This window comes from Macaca mulatta, chromosome 13, assembly GCF_049350105.2.
Source record: "Macaca mulatta isolate MMU2019108-1 chromosome 13, T2T-MMU8v2.0, whole genome shotgun sequence".
NCBI lineage: Eukaryota > Metazoa > Chordata > Mammalia > Primates > Cercopithecidae > Macaca > Macaca mulatta.
Window position 1 is genome coordinate 77,444,138 of NC_133418.1, and position 23,562 is coordinate 77,467,699.

The 23,562-nt window shown below is 44.9% G+C and overlaps 1 protein-coding gene across 1 annotated transcript; it reads right to left on the bottom strand.

Annotated features, from left to right (window-relative positions):
- Positions 1–3,168: 3,168 nt before the first annotated feature.
- EPCAM (epithelial cell adhesion molecule) lies at positions 3,169–22,108 on the bottom strand. The gene is given in 9 exon segments (NM_001040029.1): positions 3,169–3,210; positions 4,570–4,614; positions 10,085–10,285; positions 11,008–11,109; positions 13,580–13,643; positions 15,667–15,732; positions 16,893–17,133; positions 17,370–17,477; positions 22,033–22,108. Coding segments are annotated over 9 exon segments (945 nt in total).
- Between the last annotated feature and the right edge of the window lie 1,454 nt (positions 22,109–23,562).

Genomic DNA, 23,562 nt, shown 5'->3' on the forward strand with positions numbered 1-23,562 from the left:
GAGGGAAGGAAGGAAGGAAGGAAGGAAGGAAGGAAGGAAGGAAGGAAGGAAGGAAGGAAGGAAGGAAGGAAGGAAGGAAGGAAGGACAAAGGAACAGGAACATTTGAGGAATGGGAAGGGGAATCTTAAATGCAGGAAAATTTGATGTATTGGAGGTACAGTGAGAAATGCGGTAGATTATGACTAGATTTTAGTTATTCTGGCAATGACATTGGGAAAGAATTGAGAGTGGGGAAAATTTGGTATTGGGAAGGTCAGAAATTAAATTAATCCAGGCATGTGATAAAGCTCTGGAGCAAAGTATTGGCAATGGGAGGGGAGAGGAAGGAGCAGCCAAGGGAGGCCAAACAGAGCAACCACAGCTGGATGGCCACAGGGTCATGTGGAGCAGAGACGACCAAGGGCTGGGATGCCACCACTGCAACATGCCACCACTGCCCATGAGTGTTTTCTCAACTGCTCTTACTTCTTTCCATCACAAGAGTCCAAGTACTATGTGGGGGTGCCTGTGCTCTGGATGCTGAGAGCCATGAGAGGATTTCTGCCCTTAAACTTCTAAAGAGGGAGGTAGAGACCTGGCTCTCACAATACCACATACAGATAATTCTTCCCCAGTTGCAGAGGAGATGGGATGCCAGACAGCCAAAAGTAGAAAAGGTGTCACTACAGGGCCAGACTGAAAGGCCTTATATATGCCCCTCTGGCAGGGGAAAGGGGTACATCTTATGTCATAAAAAAGTGTTGTGATCAACTTTAGGCAAATCATCCCGGGAGCAATATGAGGTTTGGGCTGGAGAGGGAATAGACTGTTGATAAAAAGACCAGGGAAAGTGTGTAAGAGAAGGCAGATTAGAGGAGCATTTATTTCTTGGGGAGAATCACAGGGTCTGGTGACTATAACAATGGAGGAAGTAAAAGAGAAGGAATTTAGGACTCGGTTCATGGCAATGCCATCAATTGATTCTGAAAATACAAGCTATAAAATAGGTTTGTGGATGAAGATGAATCATTAAAAACTAGTTATGTGAAATATACATACTTTACTAAAGATCTCAGGAAAAAAAAAACAGCAATGGAGATGGTGCTTCTGTTCTCACTGAGCCTCACAGAAGGTAACAAAGGTAAGAGAACGAATGAAATCCTCCAGGAAGAAAAAGGGAGGAAAAATAGAACTAAGGACAAATCCTGGGAACACCAGTATTACAGAATCAGTAGAAGAGGAAAAAAGTCAGGAGAGATTCATACCAGTGAAGCCAAAGGAAATAAAAGGACAACACACTGGGGTAGAGAATGGGGAAGTCATCATGGTGACATCACGGCTGCAGAGAAAGCAAATGATTCAACACCGGGGGAAGAGGATCACCAGCAATTAGCAGGTCAGTGTTGACCTTAGCGAAAGTAGCTTCAGAAGAGACAGGACAGAGTCTAGAAGGCAATGGGTTGAAGAGTGTGCCAGTTACTAACTTACTGCCTCTTAGTTTCAAATTCAGGCCAGGCGAATCACCTGAGGTCAGGAGTTCAAGACCAGCTTGGGCCAACAAGGTGAAACCCCGTCTCTACTAAAAATACAAAAATTAGTCGGCCATGGTGGTGGGCGCCTGTAGTCCCAGCTACTCGGGAGGCTGAGGCAGAAGAATCGCTTGAACCTAGGAGGCGGAGGTTGCAGTGAGCGGACATTGCGCCACTGCACTCCAGCCTGGGCGACAGAGTAGGACTCCATCTCACAAAAAAAATAAAAAAGTGAAGGGGTGGCCTACCCCTCCACACCTGTGGGCGTTTCTTGTTAGGTGGAACAAGAGACTTGAGAAAAGAAATGAGACACAGAGACAAAGTATAGAGAAAGAAAAAGCGGGCCCAGGGGACCGGCGCTCAGCATACAGAGGACCCACGCCGGCACCAGTCTCTGAGTTCCCTTAGTATTTATTGATAATTATCTTTACTATCTTAAAGAAAAGGAAGTGGCAGGATAATAGGATCATTATAGGGAGAAGGTCAGCAGTAAGACATATGAATAAAGTTCTCTGTGACATGAGTAAGTTTAAGGAAAAGTGCTGTGCCTTGCTATGCATATGCAAACATCTCCATAAACCTTTTTAGTGCATAAAGAGCAGCATTGCGCTAGCAAGTCCCGCCTTTCACCCTAAGGCGGTTTTCTCCTATCTCAGTAAACAGAACGTACAATCCAGTTTTATACGAGATGTTCCATTGCCCAGGGACGGGCAGGAGACAGATGCTTTTCTCTATCTCAACTGCCAACAACGGCCAAGAGGCCTTCTTGCCTCTTGTACTAGTCCTCCTCAGCACAGACCCTTCATGGGTGTTAGGCTGGGGGACGATCAGGTCTTTCCCTTCCCACGAGGCCATATTTCAGACTATCACATGGGGAGAAACCTTGGAAAATACCTAGCTTTCCTAGGCAGAGGTCCCTGAGACCTTTGGCAGTGTGCGTGTCCCTGGGTACTTGAGATTAAGAGAATGGTGATGACTTTTAACCAGCAAGTTGCCTTCAGGCACTTGTTTAACAAAGCACACCCTGCACAGTCCAAAATCCTTTAAACCTTGAGTCACCACAGCACATGTCTCTTGCAAGGACAAGGTTGGGGGTAGGGTCACAGATTAACAGCATCTCAAATACAGAACAAAATGGAGTCTCTTATGTCTACTTCTTTCTATATAGACACAGTAACAGGCTGAGCTTTCTTTTCCCTACAAAAAAGAACAAGAACAAGAAGAAATTTGAAATGTCAAAGTTAAGAAATTCAGTTTAAAATGTTTTATTTCATAGCTCATAAAAAAGTATGTATGTACAAGACTCAAGTAAATAGAAAGGCAGCTTTCAATCACAAATCAGATAGTTTTTCAAACTCTACTGTGGAAGCATATTTAATACACACATTTGAACGCTACACATAAAACATTTTAACTATGCAGTCCAAGTTCTGGATTTTACATTAGATCTGCATATATAAGACACTTGTGGTCAAATTTCAAGATTGGTAAAGGCCATTTCAAGCTGCTTATATTTTGAGTACAGGTTTCACTATTACAAATATATCATGTTAAACTAACAAACTCATGACCTTCAAAGATGTCTTCGTCCCATGTGCACATTTGTAATTTGCGTCCATTTGATATTTCCCTTCTTTTATAATCTTCAAATTATAGTAGTTACGCATTGAGTTCCCTATGTATCTCACCCATCTCCTTTATCTGAAACAGGAAAAAGTACAGAAAAAAATTCTAAATAATTTTTCAATCTTTTGTTCACTCTGAAAATAGTACTAAATAATAAAGTTAAAGGAACACAAGATGATTTTTTTCCACATTTATAAGACTTATTTAAATAAAAAAAGAAAAAGTTATATTGCAAGGAAACACACATTTAAGTGTTTTCAAGCTTCTATTTAGAGACAAGATCGCCAAAGTGACTAGGGCAAGTTGGAGGTAAGCTAGATCTTTAAGAATAAGATTTTTATTAAGTGCATACTATTTTTAAGATTAGGAAAACATTGATTTACTTTCTATTATCAATCTTTCATTTTATATGTGGGGAAACTCAAGTTCAAAATTAGTGTTTGTCTCAGATCACACAACCAGTTACAGGCAAACTGAGACGATGATAATGACTACTACTACTCTGCTGACAAATATTTTCTTATGTGGCAAGCATGGGACCAACACTTTACACCGATTATGTTTAATCCTTGCAACAGGTCTATACTATCTATTATCCTCATTTTACAGATGAGGAAACATGGAGGCTTAAAGAAGTTATACAACTTTGCCCAGCCAAACCCAGGTCTGTACTGTTCTGCACTACAACACTACATTGTCTTTCTGCCTGTCTGTTACAGTTCAATTCAGGTTAGTCTTCTACACTTGTGGTCACCAAACCAAATAAGCCAGATGACCTACTACGGAATGGGAAAAAAATGCTAGAACTTTCTGGTTCTATTAGATTTTTTCCAATATTCCTTTACGTTTCTATTTTTATTACTTGCTAAAATATTAGTAAGTGGCCCATATACAAAGATACACAAAAATTGACAGATATATGAAAAATGTTAATGATAGGGTTCAAGGACAAGTGTTCATATTCAATTCCAAGGGACCAAAACACACCAACAATCTGACACTTTGATCTCATACTAGTATAGATGACTAGTTAGTACACAATAGATTTATTATGACAAATTAAGTTCATATTAAATGATTATTTCACTGGCATAAAGATAACAGATCATTAGTCACAATGAGTTTCTCCAAGGTGAATCCACTGGAGTATGCCTTTAGAAGCTTCTACTAGATGTTGACACTTTGTAAAATAAAAACCATAGGCTTCCCATTCCACTCTTCTATGAGGCAAAAATCAATAGATGGTGATCTGCCATGGAACTCACACAAGAAGATTTAGGTAAGAGCACATTCTAAGACTGTCCCTAAGACCCTAAAGAAAACAGTATAAAGGGACTCCAGTATAACTGAAATGCATCAGTGTGTAGGAAGGTAGAGTGACTAGGAGTAACAGATTCAACAGGGCCTTTCTATTTAGGTAAGTAATCCATTTACCTCAGCCTTCTCATACTTTGCCATTCTCTTCTTTCTGGAAATAACCTGAGTGGAAGAAAGACAATTACTGTTTTAGGACTGCTACTCAAAAAAAGGTTATCTAAATTGACATATATGCTTTTAATGGACATAATTTTGATCTGAAAAAAAAATTAATTTTAACATCTATCCATAAACATTTATTGTTTCTTAAATTAAAAATTTCATGCCAGTGCAGGGGCTCATGCCTGTAATCCCTGCACTCTGGGAGGCCGAAGTGGGAGGATCATCTGAGGTCAGGAGTTTCAGACCAGCCTAGCCAACATGGTGAAACCCCATCTCCACTAAAAATACAGAAATTAGCCAGGTGTCATGGTACGCGCCTGTAATCTCAGCTACTCAGGAAGCTGAGGCGCCATAATTGCTTGAACCCGGGAGGCAGAGGTTGCAGTGAGTGGAGATTGCACTGCTGCACTCCAGCCTGGGTTACAGAGTAAGACCCTGTCTCTTAGAAATAAATAAGGTGAGCCAGGTGTGGTGGCTCATGCCTGTAATCCCAGCACTTTGTGGGGCCAAGGCGGGAGGATCACTTGAGGTCAGGTGTTCAAGACCAGCCTGGCCAACATGATGAAACCTCGACTCTACTAAAAATACAAAAAAATTAGCCAGGCGTGGTGGCAGTCGCCTATAGTCCCAGCTACTCGGGAGGCTGAGGAAGGAAAATCACTTGAACCCAAGAGGCGGAGGTTGCAGTGAGCCGAGATGGTGCCATTGCACTCCAGCCTGGGTGACAGAGCAAGACTCCATCTCTAAAAATACATACATACATACATACATACATACATAAAATAGGCCAGGCACGGTGGCTCATGCCTGTAATCCTACCACTTTCAGAGGCCGAGGTGGGTGGATCACTTTAGGTCAGGAGTTTAAGACCACCCTGGCAAATATGGTGAAACCCCATCTCTACTAAAAATACAAAAATTAGCCAGGCGTGGTGGCATATGCCTGTAATCCCAGCTACTTGGGAGGCTGAGGCAGGAGAATAGCTTGAACTCAGGAAGCAGAGGTTGCAGTGAGCCAAGATCGTGCACCATTGCACTCCAGCCTGGGCAACAGACGGAGACTCTGTCTCAAAAATAATAAAATAGTGGCCAGGCACGGTGGCTCACGCCTGTAATCCCAGCACTTTGGGAGGCCAAGGTGGGCGAATCACGAGGTCAGGAGATCGAGACCATCCTGGCTAACACGGTGAAACCCCGTCTCTACTAAAAATACAAAAAATTAGCCGGGCGTGGTGGTGAGCGCCTGTAGTCCCAGCTACTCCGGAGTCTGAGGCAGGAGAATGGCGTGAACCCAGAAGGCGGAGCTTGCAGGGAGCCGAGATTGTGCCACTGCACTCCAGCCTGGGCAACAGAGCGAGACTCCGTCTCAAAAATAATAATAATAATAATAATAAAATTTTCACTACTAAACAAAAACAAAGTCTACCACGACAAGTGAAACAAACCAAAATAAATAAATAAATAAAAGACAATGCTGGATCCAATGGGAGAACAAGGAAGGAAGGGGAGGAAGGGGAGGGAGGGGAGGGAGGGGAGGGAGGGAGGAAGGAAGGAAGGAAGGAAGGAAGGAAGGAAGGAAGGAAGGAAGGAAGGAAGGAAGGAAGGGAGGGAGGGAGGGAGGGAGGGAGGGAGGAAGGGAGGGGAAAAAAGGAAACAATGAATAATCTTTTTTTTTTTTTGAGACGGAGTCTCGCTCTATCACCCAAGCTGGAGTACAGTGGCGTAATTTTGGCTCACTGCAACTTCCGTCTGCTGGGCTCAAGCAGTTCTCCTGCCTCAGCCTCCTGAGTAGGTGGGATTACAGGTGTGCTCCACCACGCTCAGTTAATTTTTGTATTTTTAGTAGAGACGGAGTTTCACCACGTTGGTCAGGCTGGTCTCGAGCTCCTGACCTCGTGATTCACCCACCTCGGCCTCCCAAAGTGCTGGGATTACAAGCATGAGCCACTGTGCCCGGCCACAATGAATAATCTTTAAAGAAATTTAACAGTTTAGGCCAGGCACGGTGGCTCATGCCTATAATCCCAGTACTTTGGGAGGCCGAAGTGAGTAGATCACCTGACATCAGGAGTTCGAGATCAGCCTGGCCAACATGGTGAAACCCCATCTCTACCAGAAATACAAAACAATTAGCCAGGCATGGTGTGCACGCCTGTAGTCCCAGATATTTGGGAAGCTGAGGCAGGAAAATGGCTTGAACCTGGGAGGCGGAGGTTGCAGTGAGCCGAGATCACACCGCCGCACTCCAGCCTGGGTGACAGACTCCATCTCAAAAAAAAAAAAAAAAAAAAGAAAAAGAAAAAAGAAGCCAGGCACAGTGGCTCACGCCTGTAATCCTAGCACTTTGAGAGGCCGAGGCAGGTGGATCACGAGGTCAGGAGTTCGATACCAGCCTGGCCAATAAGGTGAAACCCCATCTCTACTAAAAATACAAAAATTAGCCAGACATGGTGGCCGTCTTCTTGGGAGCTGAGGCAGGAGAATCACTTGAACCCGGGAGGCAGCGATTGCAGTGAGCCGAGATCGTGACACTGCACTCCAGCCGGGGCGACACAGCGAGACTCCATTTCTTTTTTTTTTTTTTTTTTGAGACAGAGTCTTGCTCTGTCATCCAGGCTGGAGTGCAGTGGTGCAATCTTGGCTCACTGCAAGCTCTGCCTCCCAGGTTCACACCATTCTCCTGCCTCAGCCTTCTGAGTAGCTGGGACTACAGGTGCCCGCCACCACGCCCGGCTAATTTTTCATATTTTTAGTAGAGACGGGGTTTCACCGTGTTAGCCAGGATGGTCTCCATCTCCTGACCTCGTGATCCGCCCGCCTCGGCCTCCCAAAGTGCTGGGATTACAGACCTGAGCCACCACGCCCGGCCAGCGAGACTCCATTTCAAAAAAAGAAAGAAAGAAATTTAACAGTTTGGTGTGCATTCTTCCACATCCTCCTTTTCCACACCAATACAAATATCATATATATATACATGCATCTAAGTTTTGGGGTCTAAAAATGGGATCATGCAGTATCATCACCACCTGTGCACAGCCCGTATCAACATCATAGCAACCATTCCAGATCCAAAGGTAAAGATCGAACTCATTCATTCACATTATTCCCTATCGTAGATACAATAAATACAATTTACTCTCTTACTGATACACACTCAGGCTATTTTTCAGATTCACTTTTTTTGTTGTTTGTTTGTTTTTATTCTTTTTTTGAGACGGAGTTTCGCTCTTGTTGCCCAGGCTGGAGTGCAATGACATGATCTCGGCTCACTACAACCTCTGCCTCCTGGGTTCAAGCGACTCTCCTGCCTCAGCCTCCTGAGTAGCTGGGACTATAGGCATGCACCACCATGCCTGGCTAATTTTGTATTTTTAGTAGAGACAGGCTTTCTCCATGTTGGTCAGGCTGGTCTTGGACTCCTGACTTCAGGTGATCCGCCCACCTCGGCCTCCCAAAGTGCTGGGATTATAGGTGTGAGCCACCACGCCTGGCCAGATTCACCCTTACAAGCGATGCTATGATACAATAACTGAATGTGCTTCCTTATTGCACTTGTGTTTTCATTTATTTCTACAGGATAATTAGACTTCCAGCATTAACCACTCGTGTTCATTTGCCATCTGAAATTTCTATTAACTGTCTATCCCTACCTGTTGTAATTCTTTCTTTAGGTTTCCTCATCAATTTGTAAGAACTCTTTGTGTATTATGTATAATATCCATTCTTGCTTTATGCACCATATTTTTTTCATGCCCATCATTGACATTTTTTACTTTACAGTTTCTTTGCCATATAAAATGTTTAGTTTTAATGAAGCCAAAATATATATATAGGACTAGGTGCAATGGCTCATGCCTATAATCCCAGCAGTTTGGGAGGCTAAGCCGGAAGAATTGCTTGAGCCCAGGAGTTCAAGACCAGCCTCGGCAGCCATAGCAAGACCTGGTCTCTACTAAAAGTTAAAAAATTAGGCCGGGCGCAGTGGCTCAAGCCTGTAATCCCAGCACTTTGGGAGGCCGAGACAGGTGGATCACGAGGTCAGGAGATCGAGACCATCCTGGCTAACACGGTGAAACCCCGTCTCTACTAAAAAAATACAAAAAACTAGCCGGGCGAGGTGGCGGGCGCCTGTAGTCCCAGCTACTCGGGAGGCTGAGGCAGGAGAATGGCATAAACCCGGGAGGCGGAGCTTGCAGTGAGCCGAGATCCGGCCACTGCACTCCAGCCTGGGCGGCAGAGCGAGACTCCGTCTCAAAAAAAAAAAAAAAAAATTAGCCAGGTATGGTGGCAGGTACCTGTAGTCCTTGCTACTTGGGAGGCTGGGTCAGGAGGGTTACTTAAGTCCAGGAACTGGAGGTTGCAGTAAGCTGTAATCATGCCACTGCACTCCAGCCTGGGTGACACAGCAAGACCCTCTCTCTAAATATACATACACATATGTATCATGGATTCCAGATTTCTTGCCTTACATGGTTTCCCCTACCACAAGGTTGTACAAACATTCCATCAATTAATTTTCTTGGGAATTGTTTTACTTTTTTATATTTTTTAAAATGTAAATGTCTTTGAACACGGATACACTGCCCAACTCCTTTCCTACTGCTGTGCTCGGGACATACCACCCTCACACAGCTGGGCAACATGGCCAGCCTGGTGGAGTGAAATAGGAATTCAACTTTTGTTTTGTTCCAGATGGAGAGCCAAACATGGTTGATTGAACTGGAAATCTGTTTCCAAATACCCTCAAACCTGTTTCAGAATTCTGTTGTGTTAGTAAGATTTCTTTCTTTCTTTCTCTCTCTCTCTCTCTCTCTTTCTTTTTCTTTTTGAAACAGAGTTTCGCTCTTGTTTCCCAGGCTGGAGAACAATGGCGTGATCTCAGCCACGAACTCTGCCTCCTGGGTTCAAACGATTCTCCTGCCTCAGCCTCCTGAGTAGCTGGGATTACAGGCATGCGCCACCACGCCCGGCTAATTTGTATTTTTAGTAGAGACCAGGTTTCTCCATGCTGGTCAGGCTGGTCTCAAACTCCCGACCTCAGGTGATCCACCCACCTCAGCCTCCCAAACTGCTGGGATTACAGGCGTGAGCCACGGTGCCTGACCCCCCCCTTTTTTTTTTTTTTTTGAGACAGGGTCCTGCTCTGTTGCCCAGGCTGGAGTGCAGTGGTGTGATCATGGCTCACTGCAGCTTTGATCTCCTGGGCTCAACTAACCACTCCCACGTCAGCCTCCTAAGTAGATAGAACCACAGGTGCAAGCCATCACGTCTGGCTAAGTTTTGTATTTTTGGTACAGATAAGGTTTTGCCATGTTGCCCAGCCTGGTCTCAAACTCCTGGGCTCAAGTGATCCACCTGTCTCAGCCTCCCAAAGTGTAGCGATTACAGGTGTGAGCCACCGCACCCAGCCATTATTACTTTTTCTTGAAAAAATATACCCTTAAATGAAATTTTACTTGTTCTGTACTCACCAGCACAACAATTCCAGCAACAATTGCTATCACCACAACCACAATAACAGCAATAACACCAGCTTTTAGACCCTGCATTGAGAATTCAGGTGCTTTTTCATCGACATAATAAATTAAAGTTTGACCAGGATCCAGATCCAGTTGTTCCCCATTTACTCTCAGGTCCATTTTCTTAGAATGAAACAAGGATTCACCTTTAACCTGTATTGAAAAGGAGAAAAGGAATTAAAAATATTTAAGAAAACAAACCATGGTCACATATAGTTACATACAAATTGTATGCCAAAAGAACCGCTGCCAAGAATCTTTATGGTTTTAGTGATAACAATCTAATCTATTGGAACTTTAAAAAACTGTTTATTACAGGAACCTTTCAACATACACGGAAGTAGAAAGAGTAGTGCAATGACGCCCATGTACCTATCACCCAGATGCAAGGACATCAACACACAGCCTCCCTTACTTCATCTTTTCTTCCTTCTATCCCTTCACCCCCACCCAGATTATTTTGAAGCAAACCTCATATTTCAGCAGAAAATACTTCACTATAATACATTAAAGTTTAAACAAAATATTTTAATCATACCAGTTACACAGTCTTTTTAAACAGACTCTTATTTGTGTAAATTATAAATATCATAGGGGAGCATATATGTACAAACTAAGTAACTACCAAGTAGATAATAAATAAGAATTATAAGAAACAGAGGAGATATTTTAGGCAGAACAATTTGATAAGAGGCATAAATACACAAACAAGTAAGATGCATGTGAGTGACAGGGAGGACAAAATTAATGGCAGCAGCAGAACCATTTGGTTGATCTATAAGTGGAGAAAAAGGTGATGAAATATATTTAATTCATTGAGGCATGATAGACTACATTCCTGAACACAGGAATAGAATAAAGAAGATTATACTCACATCTTTTTCAAAATAATAAGCCACATCAGCTATGTCCACATCATTCTGAGTTTTCTGAGAAGAATTTTGAACCAGATCAATAGTGATAACATTATCCTCATACTGGGGAAAAAAATTTGAATAATACAAATTAACACTAATATAGTCAAAATCATTTGAAAATAACATTATTTGAGAATCAGAATAGTCAGTGTTTGATTTTCTGTAATCTACATGCATCGCTGTTCCTTTCCATTAGTGGATAATTAAGTTGCTCATTAATCGAGAAATCTTTGGGAGGTCTCTAAATCTATCAAAGGGAAATAAGACAGCCATGAAACCAAACATAATTACAATGCACAATTTTTCCTAAGAGAATTTTCTTATATTGAAAAGGTTTTTAAGTAAGATATGAAAGTATTTTATTTGGATTAGAACTACTTTAAAACTAAAATACTAGGCCGGACGCGGTGGCTCAAGCCTCTAATCCCAGCACTTTGGAAGGCCGAGATGGGTGGATCACGAGGTCAGGAGATCGAGACCATCCTGGCTAACACGGTGAAACCCCGTCTCTACTAAAAAATACAAAAAAACTAGCTGGGCGAGGTGGCGGGCGCCTGTAGTCCCAGCTACTCGGGAGGCTGCGGCAGGAGAATGGCGTAAACCTGGAAGGCAGAGCTTGCAGTGAGCTGAGATCACCCCACTGCACTCCAGCCTGGGCGACAGAGCGAGACTCCATCTCAAAAAAAAAAAAAAAGAAAGAAAAAAATATATATATATTAAGAAATGCACGGTAAGGCCGGGCGCGGTGGCTCATGCCTGTAATCCCAGCACTTTGGGAGGCCGAGGCAGGCGGATCACCTGAAGTCGGGAGTTCAAGACCAGCCTGACCAATATGGAGAAACCCCATCTCTACCAAAAAGACAAAATTAGCCAGGCATGGTGGCACATGCCTGTAATCCCAGCTACTAGGGAAGCTGAGGCTGCAGAATCACTTGAACCTGGGAAGTGGAGGTTGTGGTGAGCCGAGACCACGCCATTGCACTCTAGCCTGGGCAACAAGAGCAAAACTCCGTCTCAAAAAAAAAAAAAAAAGAAACGCAAGGTAAAACGCAGTATGCATTTACCATGTTGTTGTTTTTTTTTTTTTTTTTGAGACGGAGTCTCGCTCTGTCGCCCAGGCTGGAGTGCAGTGGCCGGATCTCAGCTCACTGCAAGCTCCGCCTCCTGGGTTTACACCATTCTCCTGCCTCAGCCTCCCGAGTAGCTGGGACTACAGGCGCCCGCCACCTCGCCCGGCTAGTTTTCTTGTATTTTTAGTAGAGACGGGGTTTCACCGTGTTAGCCAGGATGGTCTCGATCTCCCGACCTCGTGATCCGCCCGTCTCGGCCTCCCAAAGTGCTGGGATTACAGGCTTGAGCCACCGCGCCCGGCCAAGAGTCTTGAATAAATTTATACTGCCTTTAAAGAGTTTCATCACACTATTCAAGTTTCTTTTTTTTTTTAAACCAGAGTTTAGGCCGGGCGCGGTGGCTCAAGCCTGTAATCCCAGCACTTTGGGAGGCCGAGATGGGCGGATCACGAGGTCAGGAGATCGAGAGACGATCCCGGCTAACACGGTGAAACCCCGTCTCTACTAAAAAATACAAAAAAATTGCCGGGCGAGGTGGCGGGCGCCTGTAGTCCCAGCTACTCGGGAGGCTGAGGCAGGAGAATGGCGTAAACCCGGGAGGCGGAGCTTGCAGTGAGCTGAGATCCGGCCACTGCACTCCAGCCTGGGTGACAGAGCAAGACTCCGTCTCAAAAAAAAAAAAAAAAAAAAAAAAAAAAAAAAAAAAAACCAGAGTTTAAAGAGTTAAATAAGGGCTAACTGGTTAAGGACCAGTTCCTGAAAGCAGAGAAGATGGGAGCTCCAGTAACATCCTAAAGTAAATATGCACCAAAACCATATTTACTGAAAGTTATTTTGGTGCATATTTACTTTAAGATGTTACTGGAGCTCATCCACAGGGACAGGTTCTCCAGGAAAAGAAAACTCAAATGTTTTAGGGATACTAAGAGATACTACATTTTCTTTAGGAGTAAAACTAGGCTTTTCAAAGGCTACGGAAGGAAAACAACGATAACCAAAAACAACGGGCTGGGCTTTGTAGCTCACACTGGTAATCCCAACACTTTGAGAGGCTGAGGTAGGCAGATAACTTGAGGCCAGGAGTTCAAGACCAGCCTGGCCAACATAGCAAAACCCCGTTGACACTAAAAATACAAAAATTAGCTGGGCATGGTGGCGCGTGCCTGCAGTCCCAGTTCCTCAGGAGGCTGAGGCACGAGAATTGCTTGAACCTTGGAGGCAGAGGTTACAGTGAGCGGAGATCTTGCCACCACACTCCAGCCTGGGGAACAGAGCAATAGTCTGTCTTAAAGAAACAAACAAACAAAAAACAGTAACAGGAAATTCACATTAAGTACCCAAGATCTGAAACTGTTGCTCTAAGTGTATTTAACCACCACTTATATCACTGGCTGTCCTTATACTCAAAACATACTGTCTCACCAACCACCTGCTAAAGCTCACTTATTAAAAAATCATACCAAAATATTTGTGATAAATTTTGGATCCAGTTGATAACGCGTTTTGATCGCCTCCTCAAGTGCACTGTAAAGAATTTAAAATCTGTATTAAAAAAATATGTTTGTACCACACAACAGTAAGAAGCACTACTCTTAAAGCAGATAGCTCATGGTGTAGAATTGTCATTCAAGTTAAAATTTTTCTGCCATTTTGCAACTATCATAATAATAATTGATTCAGGCTAGAATCATCCATTGATATTCAAACTGCTGGGTGCCAGTTTAATTAGAAAAAGAACATTTACTTAATATCCAAGTATCTGCCCATAGATTACTTATGGATTACAAAGGGAGAATGGTAACTTCACAGTGGAAAAACCTGGTGGATACCACTTTAACCAAAGTTTACATTACTAGTAAAGGGACAAGCTGACATCACGCAACTCCTAATGTGAAGTACTACAAAGGACACAAGATAGCATAAGTAGCTTTCCTGTCAAAAATGCATAATGTGTTTTTAGTTAAGAGGAAACATCAAGGCCCGGGTGAGGTGGCTCATGCCTGTAATCCCAGCACTTTGAGAGGCTGAGGTGGGCGGATCACCTGAGGTCAGGAGTTCGAGACTAGCCTGACCAACATGGAGAAACCCTGTCTCTACTAAAAATACAAAAAAAAGGCCAGGCGCGGTGGCTCAAGCCTGTAATCCCAGCACTTTGGGAGGCCGAGACGGGCGGATCACGAAGTCAGGAGATCGAGACCATCCTGGCTAACACAGTGAAACCCCGTCTCTACTAAAAATACAAAAACTTAGCCGGGCGAGGTGGCAGGCGCCTGTAGTCCCAGCTACTCGGGAGGCTGAGGCAGGAGAATGGCGTGAACCCGGGAGGCGGAGCTTGCAGTGAGCTGAGATCCGGCCACTGCACTCCAGCCTGGGTGACAGAGCGAGACTCCGTCTCAAAAAAAAAAAAAAAAAAACAAAAAAAAATACAAAAAAAAATTAGCCAGGCATGGTGGCGCATGTCTGCAATCCCAGCTACTCGGGAGGCTGAGGCAGGAGAATCACTTGAATCTGGGAGACAGAGGTTGCGGTGAGCCATGATTGCACCATTGCACTCCAGCCTGGGCAACTTTGTTGGGAAACTCCAACTCAAACAAAAAAGAAGAAACATCAGACAAATCACAATTTGAGGGACATTATATATAACAACTTGCCCATGTTCTTCAAAAATAGCAAGTTCATGGAAGACAAAGAAAGGCCAAGAAACTGTTCAATATTAAAAGAGACTAAAGAATCATGACAACTAATGTGATACATGATCTTGGACTGGGTTCTGAATCAGAGGGGAAAAATTACCACAAAGGACAATATTGGGAAAATGGGTACAATGTGATACAATGTTAAATTTCCTGGCCTGGTGCGGTGGCTCACACCTGTAATTCCAGCACTTTAGGAGGCGGAGGTGGGAGGATCACAAGTTTGGGAGTTCGAGACCAGCCTGGCCAATATGGTAAAACCCCATTTCTACTAAAAATACAAAAATTAGCTGGGCGTGGTGGCAGGCGCCTGTAGTCCCAGCTACTTGGGAGGCTGAGGCAGGAGAATCGCTTGAACCCAGGAGGCAAAGGTTGCAGAAAGCTGAGATCATGCCACTGCATGCCAGCCTGGGTGACAGAGCGAGACTCCATCTAAAAAAGAAAAATTCCTAAATTTGATCATTGTATAGTGGTTTATATAAGAGAATGCCTTTTGTGCTTAGGAAAAGATACACTAAAGTACTTAGGGATAATGGGGCCTGATATCTACAACTTGCTTTCATATGCTTCTGGGAAAAATATTTCTACATGCATAGATACACTGATATAAAGCACACACACATATTCATCCACACATACATATATAAAAAGTAAATATGCCAAAATGTTAATTGGTGAATCTGAGTGAAGTGTATTCCTGGAATCTCTGCGCTATTCTTGTAACTCTATTTCAAGTAACTTTGTTTTTCAGAAATATGAAAAAGCATTTAGACTTGGCTTTTCAAATGGTGTAGGATGGAAGATTTGAGCCACCAATTGCGCAAGAATAATATGATGCATTTCATCGCACTTACGTCCGCAAACTTTGAACATCATAAGGTTTTTCTCTTGCTTTGTGTTTTAATTCAATGATGATCCAGCTATAAAGTAAAAAGACAATGCCAGTTGACTATAACTCAGTCTTTTATACTATTTTCCTAATAAGCTAATACTAAAATTCTTGAATTATAAGGACTAAGAGAAAAAAAATTTATGCAGTAGCTATTCCCATAATTTATTCCCTTACACATCCTTCATAAAGGACACACCCAGGAGGGAACACCCTTTCTAATACTGACCCTCTGTTCTCTGAACACAATACATAAGGTTACATGAAGTCAAGGTTTAGCTGGCAGTGTTGTGCCCTGTTCAACTGAAAAGATGAAAAGCCATGAAAGGGCCAGGCACAGTGGCTCACACCTGTAATCCAGCACTTTGGGAGGTGGAGGTGGGTGGATTGCCTGAGGTCAGGAGTTGGAGACCAGCCTGGCCAACACGGTGAAACTCCGTCTCTACTAAAATACAAAAATTAGTCAGGTGTGGTACAGCTGCAGTCCCAGCTACTCAGGAGGCTAAGGCAAGAGAGTTGCTTTAACCCAGGAGGCCGAGGCTGCAGTCAGCTGAGATTCGCTGCACTCCAACCTGGGCAACAAGAGTGAAACTCTGTCTCAAAAAAAAAAAAAAAGAAAAGAAAGGGCACAAAGAGAAAATTGACAAGGATGCTCCAGAAGACCAAAATAGAAAAACAGGAAGTGCCCACTTTGGTCCTGACATCCTTTCCAGTTTCTAGTGCCTTCCAATGAAGTCTTTTTTTGCTTAAGCTAGCGTGAGTAGGTTTCTGTTCCTTTTCATTAAACAATCCCTAAAGCATATCTCACTTTTAAAGCACAATAAATGAGCAAATACATAGGTTAAATTACATACATTTAATACTAATGCAACTATGAAATACTGAATAATGTTAAGTAAAGATATAAAAGAAAAATTATACCTAGTATGCTACCGTTTACGTAAAAATAATAAAACAGATACATAACACATTCATCAACTATCTCTGGAAGGTTATAGAATAATCAATAACGTCAATTCTATGGAGGTCCACTGGGTAGCAGTGGGGACTGGAATAAGAAGGAAGCTTTTCACTGGACACTCTTTATCTTCTGAATTCTAAACCATGAAATCATATTACATAATCAAAAATAAATTTAATTAAATGAATCTGAACAGCATGAAAACAAGTAGTATAGGCAGCCCCACTCACTAGGTTCTCACTCGCTCAGAGCAGGTTATTTCAGTGTCCTTGTCAGTTCTTCTGACCCCAGCAGTGTTCACACACCAGCACGTGGAGGTGCCGTTGCACTGCTTGGCCTTAAAGAGCCCGCTCTCATCGCAGTCAGGATCGTAAAGGCCATCATTGTTCTGGAGAGCCCCTTCAGGTTTCGCTCTTCTCCCAAGTTTTGAGCCGTTCATTTCTGCCTTCATCACCAAACATTTGGCAGCCACTGAAAAAGAAACCTTAATGCCAAACTGAAAAATAACCGATTTCATGATTACAGGAAAAAAAAATTAACTATAAAGTTCCAGGGTCAAAGATTATTTGAAACTTATGTGTTCCCACACTTACTTTATAACATGATTCAGATTTAAGCCGGTAAAACTCTTTCCAACTCAAGGCACATCAATTAAAGAAGTATTAAGTCAAAATAAAGCTTACAGGTAATAAGGATATTTTACTCACGCTTTGAGCAAAGGACAGTATTTTGTGCACCAATCGAAGTACACTGGCATTGACCATTGTCATTCAAAAAGCAGTTTACGGCCAGCTTGTAGTTTTCACAGACACATTCTAGAAAATTTAAAAAAACAAAAAAACTACTTTAAAATATGGATCTATTAACTCTCATGTCCCTGCTAAGTTATATAGCAATAATAATGCCTTAAAGTTACAAGGACACAAAACCTTAAAAAGTGGTCCTGAATGTTTTATTTTTCAGCTATAGACTACTTCCTAAGTGCCTGGCACTTGCAAAAGTCTGCATACTGTATACAGACACATAGTTTAATCTACATGCATTCCTGTTTTGATTTTTTTTTTTTTCCTTTTTGAGATAGGGTCTCACTCTGTGGCCCAGGCTGGAATGCAGTGGCACAATCTTGGCTTACTGCAGCCTGGACCTACTGGACTCAAGTGATCCTCCCCCATCTCAGCCTCCCAAGTAGCTGGGACTACAGGCATGCACCACCATGCCTGGCTAATTTTTTACTTTTTGTAGAGTCGGGGTTTTGCCATATTGCCCAGGCTGGTTTTGAACTCCTGGCCTCAAGCAATCCTCCCACCTCAGCCTCCCAAAGTGCTGGGATTATAGGCATGAGCCACTGTGCCTGGCCTCCTGTTACAATTTTTTAAAACAAGAACACAGCTCTCCAAACATCATTTATAGCTTTGTCTTTGTGAAACTCCCAGTCTTAGCTCTTTCCTCACTCCTGTCCTGCTAAATAACATCCCTGTTAGTCACTGCCTTTTTTTGTTTTTCTTCTTGAGACAGAGTCTCACTCTGTCGCCCAGGCTGGAGTGTAGTGGTATGATCTCAGCTCACTGCAACTTCCATCTTCCAGGATCAAGCAATTCTCCTGCCTTAGCCTCCTGAATAGCTGGGACTACAGTGGTCCGCAACCACGCCTGGCTAATTTCTGTATTTTTAGTAGAGATGGGGTTTCAGCATAATGGCCAGGCTGATCTCAAACTCCTGACCTCGTGATCCGCCCGCCTCAGCCTCCCAAAGTGCTGGGATTACACGTGTGAGCCACCGCGCCCGGCCTTTTTTTGTATTTTTAGTAGAGATGGGGTTTCACCATGTTGGTCAGGCTGGTCTAGCATTCCTCACCTCAGGTAATCCACCCACCTCAGCCTCCCAAAGTGCTGGGGTTACAGGCGTGAGCCACCATGGCCAGCTGTTACTGACTCTTTTACAAAAAAATCAACAATTGGCCGGGCGCGGTGGCTCAAGCCTGTAATCCCAGCACTTTGGGAGGCCAAGGCGGGTGGATCACGAGGTCAGGAGATCGAGACCATCCTGGCTAACATGGTGAAACCCCGTCTCTACTAAAAATACAAAAAACTAGCCGGGCGTGGTGGCGGGCGCCTGTAGTCCCAGCTACTCGGAGGCTGAGGCGGGAGAATGGCGTGAACCCGGGAGGCGGAGCTTGCACTGAGCCGAGATCGCGCCACTGCACTCCAGCCTGGGCGACACAGCGAGACTCCGCCTCAAAAAAAAAAAAAAAAAAAAAGAAAAATCAACAATTCAATTCTAGGATCTGCAAATCCTCACCTTCTGTCGCTCTCCCACCCCATTTTCTTAAATGAGGGATGTTTCCTTCGGGGCTTAACAAGAATATATTCAATCTTTAAACCATTTTATATCTTAGAAAAATTACACTTTCTTTTTTTTTTTTTTTTTTTTTGAGACGGAGTCATGCTCTGTCGCCCAGGCTGGAGTGCAGTGGCCGGATCTCAGCTCACTGCAAGCTCCACCTCCCGGGTACACGCCATTCTCCTGCCTCAGCCTCCCAAGTGGCTGGGACTACAGGCGCCCGCCACTTCGCCCGGCTAGTTTTTTGTATTTTTTAGTAGAGACAGGGTTTCACCGTGTTAGCCAGGATGGTCTCGATCTCCTGACCTCATGATACACCCGTCTCGGCCTCCCAAAGTGCTGGGATTACAGGCTTGAGCCACCGCGCCCGGCCAGAAAAATTACACTTTCAACTGCAGTTATAGTCATCCCTGTAAGTGAGTTTCCTAACTAAATTAAATCCTAGTATCTGATTTAGAGAGTGATACTAAGCAGCCTATTCTGGGTTATTGATGTCAGTTTAATAGTTTTGTCCTTAACTACCTCAAAAGTTCATTTAACTGCGAATTGGCAAGACTATCTAATTCCTTTTGTCTAGTTAAAAGAGCACAGTCATTAAAACAAAAATTATCTCCTCAGTTCAACTGAAGAGGGAAAAAAAGAAAAAGCTAGCACGACAAACCAGAGTTTTTATATTGATCCTTCGTATCCCAAGTACTCTAAGTTGACTCTAACTTTTCCCTGTTCAAGTTATAATCGATATGAACCACCTTTAATCTGCCCAACACTAAACTCAATAGTGGGGTCACAAAAGGTGAAAATACAGCACTTGCTCTCAAGCGTTTAAATCTTCTGCAGCCCCATCCTGTACATGTTTAAAACACATCGTTCATCCCTAAGGGGCGTGAAATTTAAATCAGACCAGTCAGGTGCAGACTTGGAGAACAAACCTGTAGTAGCTATGACCACTTTAAAGCAATTTAACATTAAGTATGTAGTCACAGATTGAAGCTAGAAAAACATGAGTTGACTAAACTGCATTACTTTGAGAGTATAATTACTGAATTTAGGCCACTCCGTTGGTGAAAGTATAAAAGCCCTTCCAGAGAGCTTTGGCAAACGCCACTCCACTTCTAGGCACCATCTTACAAATAAATCAAGAGATGCCGGACCTGTGGCTCATGCCTGTAATCCCAGCACTTTGGGAGGTCCAGGTAAGAGCATCACTGGAGCCCAGGAGATGGAGGTTGCAGTGAGCTGTAAATGTGCCACTGCACTCCAGGCTGAACCACAGACCGAGACACTGTTTCCAAAAAAAAAAAAAAGAGAGAGAGAGAGAGCGCGCGCGAACCAGCAGCCAAGTTGTTTATTCCACAGTTAAGCCAAACTACATGTCTAACATTTGAATAATGGTGCAACATACCAGTCACCATTTTAAATCTTGTTTTTAAGGCCGAATGTGGCGACTCATGCCTGTAATCCCAGCACTCTGGGAGGCCCAAACCGAGTGATCACTTCAGCCCCGGAGTTCGAGACCAGCCTGGGCGACATAGTGAGGTCTCGTCTCTACAAATACAAATATTCGGCGGGCGCGGTGGCTCACATCTGTAATCCCAGCACTTTGGGAGGCCAAGGTGGGTGGATCAGCTGAGATCAGGAGTTCGAGACCAGCCTGGCCAACATGGAGAAATCCCGTCTCTACTAAAAATACAAATTAGCCGACCGTGGTGGTGCATGCCTGTAGTCCCAGCTACTCAGGGGGCTGAGGCAGGAGAATCGTCTGAACCCAGGAGGCGGAGGTTGCAGTGAGACGAGATCGCTCCGTTGCACTCCAGCCTGGGCAACGAGCGAAACTCTGTCTCAATAATAATAATATGTAATAATAAATAAACACAAAAATTAGCCAGGCATAAAGGCTGAGGCAGACTGATGGTCTGAGGTCGGGAGGCAGAGTCTAGAATGAGTCAAGATCGTGCCCTTGCACTCCAGCCTGGGCGACAGAACAAGGCTGTTTCAAATAAAAAAATAAAATAGGCCGGGCGCGGTGGCTCAGGCCTGTAATCCCAGCAGGCCTGAGCCACCGAGCTCAGGATCACGGGGGCGGATCACGAGCTCAGGAGTTCGAGACCAGCCTGACCAACATGGAGAAATCCCGTTTCTACTAAAACTACAAAAATTAGCCCCGGGTGGTGGCCCGCGCCTGTAATCCCAGCTACTCTACTCAGGAGGCTGAGGCAGGAGAATCGCTTGAACCCGGGAGGCAGAGGTTGCAGTGAGCTGAGATCGTCAAGCCTGGGTGACAGAGGGAGACTGAGTCTCAAAACATAAAATAAAACAAACAAATAAATAAAAAGAAAGATATACCTAATTATTAATTATGGGATTCTCAAAATTCTGGGATTATAGGTTTTTACTCTTTACGGTTATTGTTATTTCTGCGTTCCCTACAATAAGCTTGGCATTACTCATATGATCCTTAGAAAAGGGAAAACACCCACACGCCCCGTGTAGTCCAGGCCGCCTGGCGCGCGCAGGTGCATAGCGGCCCTGGAGGCCTCCGTGCGGGCACCTGTCCCCGCCTGAGGCCCACATCCGGGGCCCGCTGTCAGTGACAAGGAAAAGGGCAGGCCAGCTGGTCCTTGTCGCAGAGACTCGGCCACCGGCTGGGGCTGTTTTGGAACCCCAAGTCCGCCCCGAACGGAGGAGGTCCGTGCGCCAGGGCGCGAGGCACCGGTTCGGTGGCCGCAGGAAACCCTGGACGTGGCCACTCCGTTCGCCACCTGTCCCCCGCCTCCGCCCCGGTCCATTTCCCTACCGAGGCGAGCAAAGCTGCAAAGTGAGGCTGCTCCCCCAGACCACGCGAGTGAGCGCCCCCTCGCCATTTCCTACCGCTCGGAGGGCCTGGGCCGGGGCACGGCCGCGCCGTCCGGTCTCCAGGCTGGAAAGCGCGGCTTCTTGGTCCCCTCCCGATTGTTCCCGTTTCGGGGGCCGCGCGCCGCTGCCCCCCAGCCCAGCCCAACTCCACAACTCTGCTCCAAGTCCGCGCCTCACCTTTCTGAGCTGCGGCAAAACTCGCAGTCGCCGCCGCAAGCAGAAGCCCGAACGCGAGGACCTGCGGGGGCGCCATGCTGCGCGCGCGCCGAGAAGAGGGGCGCAGGAGGAGCCGGGGACTCGCGGGAGGGCGTGCGCCGGGAGTGGGGCGCCAGGAGCCGGCCGGGCAGCGCGAGGCCTGGGGCGCGCAGGTCCGCGTCGGGAGGACAGCGACTAGGAGGTCCCCGGACCGCGTCGAGGGTGCTCCCTCGCCGAAGGTCTAGCGCTCTGTGCGCGCGGCGGGGCGGAGCGCAGACCTGCCCGACCTGGCGGCCCCGCCTCTCGGCCCCTTCCCGGGACTGCTCACCTCTGGCAGCCGGTGGTTGGCCATGAGTCACCGCCCCGGAGCGGGGAGTGACTCCCTCCCCCAGCCCCGTCGCGGCCGTTGGGGCACCGCCCCCTCCACAGGTGTAGGCCAGCGCGCCCCGCCCCGCCCCAGGTGCTTCATCTCCATGGCGGCGTTAGGGACCTTTGGTGGCCTCCGAGGAGGTTTGAAGATTCTGTGCTGAGACTTCATTTTAACCGGAGGAGCGCTTTTCTGAATCCTTGAAGAAAGGGACCTGGGGGAAAGGGTGCGGGGACTGGATAGAGGAAGGTGGAGGCTAAAGGGAATACAAACACAAGCAGAGAACCTTCCAAAACACTGTGAAAAAGACCTTTGAGCTTTTACCTGGCAATTTAATTATACTCCTTTGAAATCAGAAAAAAAAAAGAAAGAAAAGAGAGAAGAGGAAAGAAGAAATCTCCTTGGCGTTCTTGGGAAGAAAATGAGTGTTTCTTTATAATTACTCTTAATAATTCTTTTCTCGTTTTCATAAGCATTTCTGGCACTTGAAGATGTAAGAAAAGGTGTTCCCAGGCCGGGCGCGGTGGCTCACGCCTGTAATCCCAGCACTTTGGGAGGCCGAGGCGCGCGGATCACCTGAGGTTGAAAGTTCGAGACCAACCTGACCAACATAGAGAACCCCTGTCTCTACTAAAAATACAAAATTAGCCGGACGTGGTGACACATGTCTGTAATCCCAGCTACTCGGGAGGTTGAGGCATGAGAATAGCTTGAACCTGGGAGGCGGAGGTTGCAGTGCGCTGAGATCATGCCATTACACTCCAGCCTGGGCGACAAGAGCAAGACTCCGTCTCAAAAAAAAAAAAAGAGAGAGAGAGAGAAAAAAAAGGTATTCCTATAGAGTCAAATACTAAGAACCGAGATTATTTCGGGTTTTGGATACTATTAAAGGACAATATTGATGAGGCCTTTGGAAAGAAAATATAGGGAAATAGAAACAAAGGACAGTAATCGATTTCCGTGCAAATGAATTCAAATCACAACACACTATATTATTACAATATTAAAATAATTATAAAGACTTCATATATATACTATTTAGCGAGGTGGGCAGATCACGAGGTCAGGAGTTTAAGACCAGCCTGGCCAACATGGCGAAACCCTGTCTCTACTAAAAATACAAAAAAAATTTAACCAGGCGTGGT